General features: G+C 57.2%; 1 protein-coding gene across 4 annotated transcripts in view; it reads left to right on the plus strand.

The window, feature by feature from the left end:
- Positions 1-15,237, plus strand: part of LOC138164993 (tetratricopeptide repeat protein 39A-like) — a 66,156-nt gene extending 50,919 nt beyond the window's left edge. For all 4 annotated transcript variants that reach the window (XM_069093025.1, XM_069093028.1, XM_069093027.1 and 1 more), the window contains 9 exons: positions 341-408; positions 769-828; positions 3,710-3,871; positions 7,407-7,498; positions 8,677-8,797; positions 9,719-9,830; positions 11,068-11,182; positions 12,040-12,156; positions 14,193-15,237. In XM_069093025.1, coding sequence (XP_068949126.1) covers positions 341-408; positions 769-828; positions 3,710-3,871; positions 7,407-7,498; positions 8,677-8,797; positions 9,719-9,830; positions 11,068-11,182; positions 12,040-12,156; positions 14,193-14,313 — 968 coding nt within the window. In that variant the 3' untranslated portion in view covers positions 14,314-15,237. The remainder of the gene's footprint in view (positions 1-340; positions 409-768; positions 829-3,709; positions 3,872-7,406; positions 7,499-8,676; positions 8,798-9,718; positions 9,831-11,067; positions 11,183-12,039; positions 12,157-14,192) is intronic.
- The last annotated feature ends 466 nt before the right edge of the window (positions 15,238-15,703 follow it).

Raw genomic sequence — 15,703 nt, forward strand, 5'->3', positions numbered from 1 at the left:
TGCACCAAAGACTGCAACTGCTCTCACTATTCCACCTCAGCAAACACCCCTTTCTAAAAACTAACTGAATCTGGCTGACTAAATGATTCTCACCTGATTGTTGAGTGGGAAGCACACCAATGGGGGCTCATCAGCAGCAGCATTTGAAACCGCCTCGTCCCATTAGGGAGAATCACTAGTACCTTAAGGGGAAGCATAGTAGGCCTGCCCTTGGAATCATGATGCCCCACCCCCATGCTGGGCTCTGGGGCTCACCAGCCACTTCAGGGTAGGGTGGGAGTGCAGAATAGTGCTGTCACCTCTGACCTTGAACCTGTCTCTCTCCTCGGGACCATGACAGGCACTGGGAACGTCAACATCGAAGAGGCTGAGAAACTCCTTCAGCCTTACCTGAAACGTTACCCCAAAGTAAGCCGCTCTCTCCTGCCCCTTGTGTCTCCCCCAGACCAGGAGCTGTGGGCCCAGAAGCTTCCCTTAGCACTCATACAATCCTGAGTCAGAAAGGATGACAGGCCTTGGCCTCCTTCCCACCCAGTGGGGGAGGAGAGATGACACAGGTTGTGTTTGAGGACCTCTAGTGATGGGGAGCTCACTACCCACCAAAAACAGCTTTCTTGTATTACTCCAGGATACTGGAGCTTCCCCAGTCCTAGGTCTGGTGTGAGCAAAAACAAGTCTGGCCCCTAGTCCCTGGGATAGCCTCCAGATAACTGAAGGGGGAGCAGGGCCCCCACTCAAGGGCATCCTGGGGGTGCTCCTGTTTTACAGGGAGCCATCTTCCTCTTCTTCGCTGGCCGGATTGAAGCCATCAAGGGCCACATTGACACAGTGAGTAGCTGAAGCCACTGGGGATCCTAGGACCATAGATCTAGATCTGGGGACCACAGTGGACAGAGCTCTAGATTTGGAGTCAGAAAGACCTGCATTCAAGTCCTGCCGTGGGCACTTATTAAATCAATGAACCTGGACAGGTCACTTCACTGTGTACTTTGGTTTCCTCATCTGAAAAATGGGGATAACAGAAGGATGTGAGGATCCAATGGGATAAAAAATGGAAAGCACTTTACTGGTCTTAAAGTGCTAAAGCAATGACAGCTATTATTTTACCGATTAGGACGCTGAGGCCGAGAGGTCAGGATCACACAGTTATTACATGTCTGAGGTGGGAACTGACTCCAAATCCATGGCCTCTCCTGGGCCAGCATGGGCAGTGGTCAGTTCCCAGAGGCCTGGGATGGGGAGGCCCAGCAAACACTGGCCTTGCCCCAGACCAGGAGAAGAGGGAACGGCCAGGCTTTGCCGTCAGGCCAGATAAGACTGGGCAGCACGTAGCAGTTAGGGAGGGGGAGAGGCAAGGGCCAGCTGTATGGAGGAGGGGTGGGCCTTCAAGGCCCATGGAGAGGAGAGGGGTCCCCGGCACTGAGCAGGTGATGGTGAACTGATAAGAATAATTAGTAGCAATGATCGTGATAATTAATGAATACTCAGGGAGTCATAACTGCAGTGCTTTAAAGGTTCATGAGTCACTTTATTCCTGCCTGGCTGAGAGGTGAAGAGCATGAACATTATCCGCAGTTTGCATCTGGGGAAACTGAGGCACGGAAAGGCGCCTCGGAGCCGCTGACTGTGCCCTGTCTCATCTGTGGGTCCCCACCTTTCGTTCCGTCATCATGACATCGTTTGGGCCCTGAGCTCACATTAGTATATCAGTCTTAGAACCACTGAGTCTCCGAGCAAGGAGGGGCCAGTGACCTCAGCAGCGTCTAGACCGGCCCAGACCTGACGGGAAATCCCGCTGACAAGCGGTGGTCTAGCCTCTGCCGTTTCTGTTAGCATCTGAAAGAGTGGGCCATCCAGGTCTTTGTCCAAGTCCCTGATAAACATTTTCACAGAGCAGATGGTTGGGGCCCTCCACTGGAGACCTTTTTCCAAGCTGACAGGGTCTTGTTGATGACTGCTTTTGGCATCTGACTGTTCAAGCAGGGGGAAGGACTTCATCGAGTCTACCCCCTCCCCTTCATTTTATAGGTGAGGAAACTGAGGCACAGAAAAATTAATTTACTTGCCCAAGGTCACATGGGTAGTAAAATAGCAGAACCAGAATTTGAACCCAGATTCTCTGACTTCAAATCCAGGATTATTTCTACTGCTGGATCCTGCCTCACTTCACCTAGGTGTTCTCTCCTGTCATCTTGTCCATCAGAGGGACAAGAAGAGAAGCTTCATCAAATGCCTCTCTACATGTAAGGGTGCTGAGAGCACAGCCTTCTCCTGATCCCCGTTACTCTGTTACACAAGAATGAAGTTAAGTCCGAGCTGGCCTGTTCCTGCTGAAGCCATTCTGCCTCTTGGTGATCGCCCCTTGACGCTTACATCCTGGAATGCTGCCAGGAGTTGGAGCTGAGCTCCCTGACCTTGAGATTCCATCCTCTTTCCTTTCTGAAAACTGGGGTGTTTGCCCATCTCAGTGATTGTGGCGTCTTTCCTCTCTTGACGGCCTTTCAGCAGCTCCCGGTCCTTTGGGCACCTTGGGACAGATTCGTCCAGGGCTTGTGCCTCGAGCTCATGGACAGCAGTCCATGGGGGACTGGACTGGGTGCCTTCTCACGATTCGATCCTTCCTCCTCCTGGGTTTCAGCACTCTATGGACCCTTTCGGTCTGTCTTTTCCAGTCCAAAGGTCATTCTCCTTGAGTTGTGTCCCCGTGCCCCAAGCACTGGTCCCACCCCTTCTTTCATCCTCCTCCTTTCCCCAGTGTAACCGTCTAAGCCCTGTTGGCGGTCCTTCGCTCGCCATCACCCTTGGTGCATTCCAAGGTTTCCTACCCCAGACCCTGCTGGTGCAGGACGTCCGTGCTCTCCTTCATCGCATTTCTGGCCCTTCCATCTTCTGAGCTGGTCTCTTTAAAATCTAAGCCCTTTAGATTCAGTTCCAGGCACATCCACATTGGTCTCTTTCAAGGACTTGACCTTTTCTTTCTGGAAGACCCTTTGGGTCTTAAGAATTTTTCTTGAACATCTCCCTTCTGCCTGTCATGGTCTGACTTCCCCTGAGAATTTTGGGGTGTCCTTGGGGTCCACTGACCTTCCTCCCCAAATCCTTGCCTTACACTCATGGCTGTACATGCTTGGCTTTCTCTTCCTTCTGTCAGGAATCCTGAAATGGACTGGGCCCCTTCTCCAAACCCTCCCCCCCATTTAGAGTCTTGGAATCAGAACGTTAGGACATTGAATATGTCTTTAGACAGATAAGCCTTCCTCCAAACCAGGGCTTCTTAAGCTGGAGTATGTAAACCTGTATTTTAGAAATAGATATTTTTAGATTTATATATTTCTAAAATACAGTTTATATTATAAAGAGCCACAGCTAGGTAGTGCAGTGGATAGGGCCATGAAGTCCAAAGGATCTGAGTTTAAATTTGGCCTCAGACACTTACTAGCTGTGGGACTCTCCCCACCTCCCTCGCATACGAGGCCTAGGGTTATCAGAGATGATTTTGTCCAGTCTTCTCTCCTCTCTCCTCCATATACCCATTCTACAGATGAGAACAGATCCAGAGGAGGAAGTGCTGGCAGAATCAGGCCCAGTTCCAGTTTTCTCACCTCTCATGCTGGGCTTTTTTGCTGTGTATGCCAGGGAGGAGGGGAGGAGAGGTGAGCAGGGAGTGGCTGAAGCCCCGGCCCCCACTCTGTCCCTCTGTCCCCTGCAGGCCATCCAGCGCTTCGAGGAGTGCTGTGAGGCCCAGCAGCACTGGAAGCAGTTTCACCACATGTGTTACTGGGAGCTGATGTGGTGTTTCACCTACAAATGCCAGTGGAAGATGGCCTACTTTTACGCAGACCTGCTTAGCAAAGAGAACTCCTGGTCCAAGGTGGGGGCCACTGAGCTGTAGAGCCGCGGGGAGGAGGGGCTTACTGAGGGGACCCCATGAGCTGCAGAGCTGCGGGGAGTGGGGGGCTTACTGAGGGGACCCCAGTGGAGAAGCCGCCTCTCCTGTGTGGGGGAGCAGAGGTCCTATGACAAAGGCCTGGCCACAAGGTCAATGACCTACACAGTTGGGTTGCTTTTTTTTTTTAACTAAACAATTTAGAGTCTGGGACTGAGAGGGTTTTAGAGCCTTCAGGCCTTAGATTCCTGCAAGCCTGGGAAGCTTAGAATTCTAGAGCAGGGCTGTGGGATCGGAGACTCAGAATCTAGAGCTTCAGAAGTCCAGAACTCTAAAATCTTACAGGAGCTGGGGAATTCTCCTGAGGTGGGGCCCCCCTGGACAGCCCTGCCAGGATGTGCCTCCCTCCCAGAAGCTCTCCTGCAGTCACCTGCTGCCCCTGCCAGTCCTCTCCTCTTTGCCACACTCAGGTCAGGACTTAGGAATGGTCAGTTTGCGGAAGGGGAGTCTGGTGCCTCTGCTCAGGGCACCTGGCCCCGCGTCCAGCCCAGTGACAGCACGGCTCCAGCAGGCCCTCGCCTCCCAGTGCATTGCTGTCTGCCATGCCTCCTTCTGTTCAATTGGCAGCGCAGGAGATTAGGGCACAGAAAAGGGAAGTATCGCAGACTTAAAGTCAGCACATCCCTCCCAAGTGCCTTTGGCTTGGGAGTTGGACTCTAGAAAAATAGGCCTTTGGCCCTTCTCTGCCCCTTGGGAGATTCTGGGAGAACCATGAAGGCCCCACCTTCCTGTGCCCCTTGTCAGGGAGATGGTGGGGAAAGTGTTGGAGTCCAGACTGCAGGGTGTCTGAAGGGACACTGATGGACACCATCAAGGATCCTGGCTGGTGGCAGGGGTGGGGCTTGTGGGCAAGGCACCAGTCTCTGGTGAGAGTTTCCCCATCTGTAAAGTGGACATGGTGAGACTTTGCCAAGTGTAAGGGCAGGGGGGAGAATGCAGGATGGGAGCCAGGGCGCTGTTGCTTGTGCCAGCCCCTCCCTGGCTTCGGTATCCTCATCTGTAAAGTGGATTAGATGGGCTCCAGCCCATGATTAGAAACAGGACTGATTTACCATAAATTAATAAATGATCAGATCAGTTCCTAAAGGCAGTCGCTTTAGCTCCTGCAAACAGTCCTCAGACCATTAGATGCCTGAGCCCAGTGGCCCAGGAGGGACTCAGCCTCGGTCCATCTGTCTCCAGCTCCCCTGGGAAGGAGGAGAAACATCAGGCTGAGCAGTGGATGAGCCTGGGCCTCCCTTCCCTGCAGGGCCGCCAGCAGAAGCCTCTCCCAGGGGCTGGGGATGGGGAGGATGGGGGTCTGTGTTGTTCACAGACTGACCACCAGATGTTAGCACCGAGCCAGGCTTCGATTTGAAGCCAGTAGCAACCTTGGAGGCCACCCCCTTCCCTTTACAGATGAGCAGACTGAGGCCCAGGGAGGAGAAGGCCACAGGGTGAGATCAGACAGCTTCCTGCCCATTGCTGCCCAGGGCTCACTGCTCAGAACTAGGGGACACACAGCCCGGCCTGGTCAGAAGGTCTCTCACTGTAGGCTCCTGCCAGGACACATTGCCAGTGGAATTTCCCATTTTTGGAGCCACTGGGATTTGGGGTGGTTTTTTAGGGGCTATTTCTGGGTGTCTCCTTTGCCACTTACAAAAAGGAAGAAACCCCTCCCAGGCTAGGCTCATCCACCACAAAAATCCCAGCAGGTCAGAGCTAGAAGGGGCCTAGAGGTCATCCAGGCCACACTCACTTTTGAGAAGAAATGGTAGCCCAGAGAGGGGTGTGGCAGGTAGGCCAGGTGTCCCACCCAGTTCCCAGCCCAGGGTCAGGCCCTTTCCATTGTCCTGTGCCTGCCTCTTGGTCTTGGGACCTGGCACTTTCTCCCCATCCAGGGTCCTGAGAAGGCAGGGACTTGGCCCCCATGGTCTCTTACAGCCCTGCCACCCTGTGATTATAGATTGGGGTCAGGGCTGCCAGCCACCACAGACCCCTGCATTCTGGCCAGTCCTGACCCTAGAACCAAGGACTAGCACATGCAGCAGGCACAAACACCAGCCAGAAGCCTTTATTAAGCACCTGCTGTGCGCAGGGCTGAGAGAAGAGCAGGGGAGGGGGCAAGGGGGGCCCCTGCCCAGGATAACTGAGGTGCCCACCCCACACAGACACAGACTCAGCAGCGAGGGCAGGGGGAGCCACAGGAAGCTCAGACCACCAAGAGTCGAGCCCCGGGTGAGGGCGTCAGGAAGGGAGGCTAGGGCCATGTTGGGAGGGGCTCTCAGGAGTTTGTGGCTGGTTCTGGCAGCCGCCTCAATGAGTCCGTCAGCGGAGCTGGGCCCCTGCCCTCGGGAGGCTCCCAGTCCGGCAGGAGGAAGGCTCTGTTAAAATGAGAACCATTCAAAGCAGCTGTGAGAACACAGGCTTCCCTGCCCACTGGGGAGGATCAGCAAGGGCTCCCTGGGGGAGGGCAGGGAGGCACTAGAGCTTGGCATCCAGCAGAGCACAGCAGGGAGGGCCATCCAGGCTCTGAGACGCAGGAGCCGAGGTCCGAGGAGGGATGTCCAGCATTTGGAAGATGGCGGCACAGGGGAGGATGCAATGTGGCCGGACCAAGCTTGGAAGGGAGGGATAGGGGCTGCAGTCATAAAGATGGGCTGGGGCAAGACTGGGGAGGGGGGCCTCGAATGCCAGGATAAGGGGTTGGGGCAAGACTGTGCAGGGCCTTAAATGTCAGACTGAGGGGCTGGGGCAGGACTGTGTGGGGCCTCGAATGCCAGAGTGAGGGGCTAGGGCAACCTCAAATGCCAGACTGAGGGGTCTGGGCAAGACTCTGCAGGGCCTCAAATGTCAGTCTGAGGGGCTGGAGCAGGACTGTGAGGGACCTTAAATACCAGGCTGAGGGTCTGGGACAAGACTGTGTGGGGCCTTGAGTGCCAGGCCGAGGGGCTGGGACAAGACTGTGCGGGGCCTTGAGTGCCAGGCCGAGGGGCTGGGGCAGGACTGTGTGGGGCCTCGAAGGAACCTTTTCTTGGCATTGGGTGCACGACCATCTTGTGTTGCACGTGCAGTTTCATGTCACAATCCCAAGGTAAAGGGAGGGAAGAAGGGAATGGGAATGTGGGACTCAAAAAAAAAAGTTTAAAATAGTTTTTGCATGTAACTGGAAAAAACAAAGCACAAAATTTTTCACATACAAAAAGTTAAGCATAAAGTGCTGCCATCAGCACGTGCCCAGTGCTTATCTAGAAAGCACAAAGGGGGCCACGGCTTGGAAAGGCGGTTTAAGGCCCAGCTGGGCCAGCGCAGGGCCAGGCCAGAGAAGGTCTGACTGACCCAGCCACTGCCCCATCCCAGCAGGGTTCTGCTCGGCATTCTGCAGGGCCCACTTACTGTGGCTTCTCGGCTCAATGAAGGGGGGGCTTTGTGGGTCGTCTGTCAGTGCAGAGCTAGCCAGGGTCTTTCTGCCCCCACCCAGGCCACCTACATCTACATGAAAGCTGCCTACCTCAGCATGTTCGCAGAGGACGACTGCAAGCCTTTTGGAGATAATGAAGTGGAGCTTTTCCGGTGAGAACCTCGCCCCCCCCTGCCCCAGGCCAGGCCTGAGCCCGCACCCCACAGTGGGCCTTCCCAGAGCTGGCCGGCCCTCAGCCCCAGAGGCCTCCTCCGGGGCCTTGGACCCAAATGGGAATCCCCTCCCTGGCCTCCCTGACAAAGGGTCACTGAGACTCTGGTGATGGGGAGCTCACTCCCTAAGCACCTACTGTATGCCCGGCCCTGGTGCTGGCCACGAGCTGCCGTTCTGGCAGGGGAGATGCCAGGCACAGGTCGGACCTTGTGCAGCACAACGCCCACTTGTGCCTTCCTGACTGACCCTCTGCCACTGGGCCTTTTTACCCCTCCTGTCCTGGGCCCTTTTCTCTCCTTCCTCTAAACCTTCTTGGGGCCTCATCGGCTTCCATGGATCCGGCCTCACTCTGGGCAGCTGATTCTCAGGTGTCTGTCCAGCCCTGACCTCTCTCCCGCCCTCCAGGCTCACATCTCCAGTTGGCCGTCCTCGGATGCCTTCAACTGGGTGGCCTGGAGACCCCAAGGGCAGAGCGCTAAGCTGGTCTTCCCTCCCACACTTCCCCGTGGGTGCCCAGGCTCCCACCCCCTCAGCCTGGATCCCTCCTTGTGGCCCCTTTTCTCCTCTGATGCTGCCCTGACTACCTCGGTCATTGCACTGACCTGTGGGTGGGTCTGGGTCCGCTTGCCTCCAGTCTCCAACCTGTTTTCTCTTCAGCCAGCAGTGATTTTCTCAAACCTCAGGTCTGATCACGTCCCCCCACTCCATAAATCAGTGGTTCCCTATCATCTCCAAGAACAAACAGAAAATCCCCCTTTTGGCCTTCAAAGCCCTTGGTGACCTGCCCCCCAGGCCTGGGATGCTCGCCCTCCTCTGCCTCCTTGCTTCCGCCTGCTGAAATCCCTCCCCCTACAGAAAGCCTTTCTCCATTGCCTTCACTCTATGATTCTCTCTGCCCCTTCATAGTTAAGTGACCCTCGGCCAGGCCTCAGTCCTCAAGCATGCAGCCCGTGATGTTTGCATGGGTCCGTATCTGCGGGGGGCCAGGCCTTGCTCCCCTTTAGCTCCCCAGTCAGCATCCCTCCTGCCCCTGCCAGCCCGACACCTTCCCACATTCCTGACCAGCTTGGGGTGTGCCAGGAGCCAGGCCTACTGACCTGTCTTCTCTCCTTGGCAGAGCTGTGCCAGGCCTGAAGCTCAAGATTGCCGGCAAGTCGCTGCCCACCGAAAAGTTTGCCATTCGGAAGTCTCGGCGGTACCTCAGCCCGAACCCCACCCCACTGCCTGTGCCGGCCCTGGTAGGAGTCCCCTTACCCTGGTGGCTCCCTGCTAGCCCCCGTCCAACCTGGGGCCGGCTGAAGGGTCAGAGGTAGCCCCAGTGCCCAGGGGGCTAGGGAGGAGTCTCTGGGCACTGGATGCAGGTCGTGGCAGCCTGGGGCCCAGTGGTGGGGAACAGGAAAGGAGCCTGCAGCTCGGGGGCCACACGTCACTGGGAGGCACTCAGCTCCCACCTGGCATCTGGGTGGCCTGGTATGAGGAGCGGCAGGACGCCAGGAAAAGGGGCGACCTCCGGCCAGCCACCGCCTTCCATCCGCGTTCAGCCAGATGATCCCCAAGGCCCTTCTCAGCTCTGATCTCTCTGTTCTCAGAATGGGCACAGGAGGTAGAGCGCTGGGCCTGGCATCAGGAAGCCCTGAGTTCGAGTTCTGTCCCAGATCCTCCCAGTCTCTGTGACCTGGGACAAGCCACTTAACCACTGTCCACTCTGGTTTCCTCAACTATAAAATGGGGATAATTGCCCCTTTCTCCCAGTTTGTGATGAGGATGAAATGAGGGAATATTTGTAAAAGGTCCCAGCCTGGGATCTGGGGTAGCAGGCGCTTAGGAAAGGCTGGATCCCCTCCTCTCGGCCCTTCAGGCCCCTCCCAGCCCTGACACTGCTCCCTGAAATCCCCAGCCTTGGCCCTGAGGAGTCCCCGGGGCTCCTCCTGGGCCAGTCAGTTCCATGCCGGGCACCTGCCCTGTGCTGGCCTGAGCCACGGGGACTGAGTGCTGAGGCCAGCCCCCTTTTACAGAGGAGGAAACTGAGGCCCAGACGGGGCAGGCCAGGCAGCAAAGCCAAGGCCCGACCCAGGCTTCCTGGCACTGAGGCCCTGGGGAGGGGGGGCGCCGGGGCCAGGGGAGCGGGCTGGGCCTGACTGGTGGTGGCCCCTCCCCAGGAGATGATGTACATCTGGAATGGCTATGCGGTGATCGGCAAGCAGCAGCAGCTGACCGAGGGCATGCTGGACATCCTCATCAAGACCCAGGAGACCCTGGAGAAGTCACCAGGTGACCATGGCCTGGGCCAGGGGACCTCCGCCTGGCCCCCCCTGCAGCCCATCCTCGGGTCTGCCCCCCCCCCCCCCCCCGGCCTGAGGGAGCCTCCCCTCCTCCCCTGGCCCCTCCCCTCCTCCTCCTTCCCTCCTCCCCCTGCCCCTCTCCCTTGCAGCGGGCATCTCTCCTTGCCAGTGCATGGGGCCCATCTGGTGGCCAGAGGCTGTAAGTGCAGGCCAGTCAGTCTGACCACCAGGAGCACTGACTCGATGACTCCTGTGTGCCCGGCCCTGTGCTGAGCCCTGGGGAGCCCCCGTCCAGTGAGGGTGACGACCCCTGCCCGGCGCCCCCTGCAGCCCATCCTCAGGTCTGCCCCCCCCCCCCGCCCAGGTCTGAGGGAACCTCCCCTCCTCCCCCAGGAAGGACAGGGGATGAGGGGTGGGTGTTGACACTGGTGGGGAGTCCAGATGTGAGGAGGGACAGTGTTCCCAGTAGGGGGCACAGCCAGGGAAAAGCCCCAGAGTCTGGAGACACAGGGTGCCCTTTGAGAAGCAGCCCGGGCCAGGGAGGGAGAATGGATGGGCAGAAAATGGCCGACTTAGAGGGGCTTTCAGTGCCAGCCAGAAGAGGCCGGAGGTTATTGAGGAGGAGGACATGGGTGGGCCTGATGTGACAGAGTGGAGGGACGGTGGGCTGGGGTGGGCAGGACACCCCCCAGCCGGCCCCAGGCACAGCCTCGGTGTCCGGCCCACCTGGCTGAGGCCTGGGACCCTGAGGGCCCTCTCACCTGTGGGAGGCTGCAGAGCCTTATCCTTGGACAATTGAGGCCTGCCCTGGGCCTGTCTGGAGGCCATGGGGGGATGCTCACAAAGGTCTGCAGACCGTAGCATGGCCCTCTTCTGGTGCCCCAGGGCTGGAGGTTCAGGATCAGCCGGGCTCCTGCCGTTGGTGTTTCCCATTCACCTGCCCAGGTTATCCCCAGGGATGTATGGATTTGCATTTAAGTGCCCCCTGCTGTATGCTCGGCTGGCAGAGGCCCCTCCCACCCCCACACCCCTGGTACTGCCTGGGATGAAAGGCCACAACCACATTCGTGACACTGCACTGTGAGACAGTCAGTAGGCGCCCCGGGCCCTCATGTGTGGTCTATGGCCCGTGTGAATTTGGCGCCACAAAGGCTGGTCTCCTGTGTGCTCGGCCCTGCGCTCAGTGCGGCCACTCGGGGGCGCTGACAGGGCCGCTCTGTTCTCAGCCAACGAGTTCTCAGTGGATGACCTGTGTGTGGTGAAGCTGCTCCAGGGCCTGTGTCGGAAGCACCTGGGCCAGGCCACGGAGGCTGAGGAGAACTTCAGGTTCATCCACGCCAGGTGAGGACTCTGCAGCGTGGCAGCTCCCTGGCCTTGTCTGAGAGGCTGGAGGAGGGGCCCAGCTCTTTCACCTGCTCTCTGGGGGGAGGGCAAGCTGGGCAATGCCACCCCTATAAAACGGGGGGGCTGGGCTTTAGGACCCCCCGGAGGCCCTTCCAGCTCTGAACCTGGGATCCTAAGAGCCCCCTCTGGAGCAGGGACATGGTCAGACCTGACCCATGTGGATGGTGGTGTGGGCCTGAGCCTGGCCTGGCTGTGATCAGAGAAGGGGGGGAGGGCGTGTACGTGTGTGTGTGTACACACACATGTGCAAGCCTTGTCAAGACAGACACGAGGCCGGGCCGCAGATGTGGTCTGTGTGTGATCACAGCTCTGAGGTTTTCCACCTCACCCCAACCCCTTTACAGACGGGGCCCTGGGGATGGGGTGACTTCCCCTTGTCCTCCTGGTAAGCCCACTGTGGGCAGAGCCCGGCCGGCCGTGGTAGGAAGAGACAGGACAGGCTTTGGAGCCCTGCCCCCCAGGCCCATCCAGGGAGAAGGCCGGGACTCCTCTTAGAGGCCCGAGGGCAGGGTCCTTCCTTGGCAAGGTCAGGAGGTGGCAGCAGCAGCATTTGTACTGGGCATTAAAGGACGGGTACGAATTCAGCAGTAAGGAAGGGGAGGGGGCAGCCCCCCAGGCAAAGGGCCTGCGGCCGGAGAGCAGGGGGCAGCGTGAGGACAGTCACCCAATTTGACAGGAGCATTGAGTGTGTGGAGCAAGCGCCAGGAGGGGAGACCGGGCCCCTCGGACTGTCCTGGGACACAGGAGCCTCTGGCTGCCCCCAAACACTCTTCCTCCTCCTCTTCCTCCCACAGTGAGAAGAAGATTAAGTACGACCATTACCTGATCCCCAACGCCCTGCTGGAGATCTCCCTGCTATGCTTGGAACAGGGCAGAACGGAGGAAGCCCTCAAGTGCTTGGAAATGGCCAAGTGAGAGACTCCCCCACCCCTGCTCCCCTCAGAGCTGCCTCCTGGTTTTCACCCATTAAGGAAAGCTAGCCTTGATGGAGAGCTGCCCAGCCCTAGGGTCCTGAGACATCAGAGCTGGGAGGGGCCCGAGAACAGGGGATGTCAGGGCTGGGAGGGGAGGGGGGGATGTCAGGGCTGGGAGAGACAACATAAAACATCAGAACTGGGCAGGGCTTTCCAATAAGAATCTCAGAATCCTGGAGCCTCAGTTGGGGGGGACCCAGGTGGGCATGTAGTCTGACTTGACCGAACAGTCCTCCAGAGTGCACGCCACCACCCTGCGCCTCTCTTGGTAGCTGATCGCTCTGGAAGGGCTCTCGTTAGGAAGGCCACCCTCCAGGGCCACGCATGCAGAATGCACTCCATCCTCCTTCTAGGCAGCAGCTCTTCTGATATTTGCGTCTACAGTCCCAGTTCTTTCAGCTGATTCATGTTGGGCATGGGTTCAAGGTGCTTCCCCATCCATCTCCCTCTTGTAGAATCTCATCAGTGGCCTTCCTCCAGCTGGGGTGTGACCAGGGCCAAGGACTCCTACTCATTCCTGGGGCAGCCTGAGGACACATTAGCCCTTGTGGGCTTGTGGTCCACTAAGACCCCATCCCCTTGACCTTTTTCAGATGAATTGCCATCTTCATTCCCCTCCCACCCCATACTTAGAAAAAACATTGAACCTGCACATTCCTACTTGATTTTATTTTATCCTATTTGGCCGACATTCTACCCCATCTTTGTGGAGCCTGTCTTCCCACAGCCCACGTGTAAGCCATCCCTCAGCTCTGGTCACTTGCAGACTTGATGAGCATCCATCTGTGCCTTTCTCTCAGTGACTGATAAAGATGTTAGGGGGTTAGTTCCCCATCCCTGACCTTTGGGTCCTTCTCCAGTGCAATTCCACATAACTGCAACTCTCAGACCCTCAGCCCCCCATCCACTTCTTGGAGCAAGGAAGGGAATTCTCCCGGGATTGCAGTGTCCATCCTCTGGATGTTCTCAAGCGCCCCTTTAGTGTTCCGTTCTAGAATTTTGCCAGGAATTGAAGTCAGGCTCCCTGGCCTAGTCACAAGCCTGTTCTCTTCCCGCCTTTCAAAACTGGAGCCTTTGCCCTGTTCCAGGCCTGTAGCCTGGTGGCCTTCTCATCCGTGCCAGGTTCTGGGGCTGGGTCTGATGAGCTAGAGCAGGTCCAGCTGGAGCCCCCAGGTTCTGTTTATGTGCAGCCGTCAGAGGCCCTGGGATGGACGCCTCCAGGGAATGGCTGGCTGTGGTCACCGTTGGTCAGTATGTCGACTGTCCTGCCTGTCTGACCTGGACGTGGTTCTCCTCCCTGCCCCCTTCGTCTCCGTGTTCAAATTAAAGGCCAGAGCTTGCAAGTCCACGCACATAGGATTTTTAGCAGCCCTCCTAAGGTTCCCACCATCCCTGACAAAGAACCTCTCACTTCTCTGTGGTGCAGAGCCCCAAGCCCCTCCTCAGATGCCCCCTGTGCCCACGACTTCCTCCCGTGACTCACCTGTGAGTGGGTTCATAATGGCCTTAGTGTCCCCCCTCTCTGGGGGTTGGACTTCAGTGACCCGTGAGGCCTCTTCCTGCTCAAAGTTCTGATCCTGTGCTTCTTTCCAAGGGTTTTCCATCTTTTCCATCGTACACAGCCCTAAGGTGACCCATAGCTTTGCTCCTGAGAGCAGCCTCCAGAGAGGGAGGCTCTGGGGTGGTTTTATCCCAGAGCAGACTTTCTTTTACCTGAATTACTCACTTCCACCGACATTCACAGGAGATGACAGCTGTGAGATGATAATCTCCCTCCCAGTGCAGGGGCTGCCCCTCACACAGCTGCCAGTGCAGGTGATTCCGATGGCACATGAGGGGCAGCCAGAGTGAGGAGGGGGCTTCAAGGAGGGGAGGCCCTGTCAGCTCCCCTTGCTTTGCCCAAACCCAAATGCCCTTGTGCCCAGAGCCTCTGCTCATCATTGACCCGGCTCTCGTTCTCTGCTTGGTCCTAGACAAAACTACAAGAACTATTCCATGGAGTCCAGGACGCACTTCCGAATCCAAGCTGCCATGCTGCAGGCCAGGGCGGCCCCCGAGAATGGGTGCAGCCCCGAAGTGTCTGGGGTGCTCTAGCTGTGGGTCTTGGGGCTGACCCCGGGATGAAGGGTCAGGAAGGCAGGAAGACGGAACATTTCAGGACAATCAGCCCCGCCCTCCCTCCTGGACCGGCCCGTGGGAAGATGGCAGGTGGTAGATGGTCAAGCATAGTTGGAATTGAGTTAGTTGGGCCTAATGGCTCCCCCTTCCCTCCTGGCCCAGAGCCTGCGGTCACCCCCAAACCGGTCATCACTCTCCACTGTGATGTTTAACAGAATATTTAAAGTTTACATTTTCCTTAGAAATACAGTGACTGTGTCATGGGGGTCACTGAGAGGCTCAGCCCACCTGCCTTTGCCTTGAATCCAAATTAATCAGAAAAGTTGTTCCCTCATCATCCAAGGCTGGGGAGGGAGACGCTTTTCGGGTTTCCAGTCTCCATGTTCAGTAGCTGGACATGGGTGCCTGTGGCTGGGCAGTGGGTGTCCCCCCCCCCCCCCCCCCAGGTCCATGAAGGGCCCACCTCTTTAGGAGACCATCTGTGGTCTTTCACCTTGACAGACCTCTGAAGTGCAGGGCCTGTGGGGCTTAGAGTATATGGCAGAACCCCTGGGGGGGGGGCCAAGGCCCTAGTGCCTTTGCTATCCCAGGAGCAGAGCAGGAGGCACCAGACTGAACAGAGACGGGCAGGGGCTCCGGGAACCCCATCCACGGGCCCTATGAGGACCAGCATGCCCTCTTGCCCCATCCCGGCCTTGGCGCTGTGCTTAAAACCAAAGGAATCTGTGAGAGCAGAAGTCTTCTGACTTTGTTCTAAGACACCAGGTTTATTTAATGACAGCAGTCTGTTGTTTTGGGAGTTGTGGCTCTCCCTGGCCTGTTCAGTACATTTGTGATTTTTCATGGTTGGGAGAGAAGATCTATTTCAGTAATAAAAACTTGCCCATTTAAGAAACAATACGACAGTGATTTCAGTAAAAGATGTGTCTTCTTTCTAATTCCTGGGGATGCTGTGGGGACATTTAGGCTGGGGTGGCAAGGCCGCTTCCATTGTCTAAAGGGCCCGATGGGGAGAAAAACAGGCCAGATGCTTCTCAGAACTTGTTTGCTCCCTGCTGCTGTCCCTGGACAACTGACCAACATTTACTGAGTACTTGCTGTATGCCCAGCACTGCCTTCAAGATTACATTCCAGCAGTAGACGGCTCCATGATCACTCACCGTGAGGGTAGGATAGCAGTGGGGCACACCTGTCCAGCCCCTTCCTTCCCTCCATCCACAGGGGAGGCAGGGGAGACACCACTGGCCTCCACATTAGTAAAAATGGGAAGCCCTCAGATCCTTCCATGTCTGGGAGATGTCAGGGAGTCTTGGTCCACAGGGGGCATTGTCTCTTGATGTCCCAAGGCTTTTTCCTAACCCCAGCT

This window comes from Petaurus breviceps, unplaced genomic scaffold, assembly GCF_028583685.1.
Source record: "Petaurus breviceps papuanus isolate PSGF00001 unplaced genomic scaffold, PetGlider_PUasm1.0 207, whole genome shotgun sequence".
NCBI lineage: Eukaryota > Metazoa > Chordata > Mammalia > Diprotodontia > Petauridae > Petaurus > Petaurus breviceps.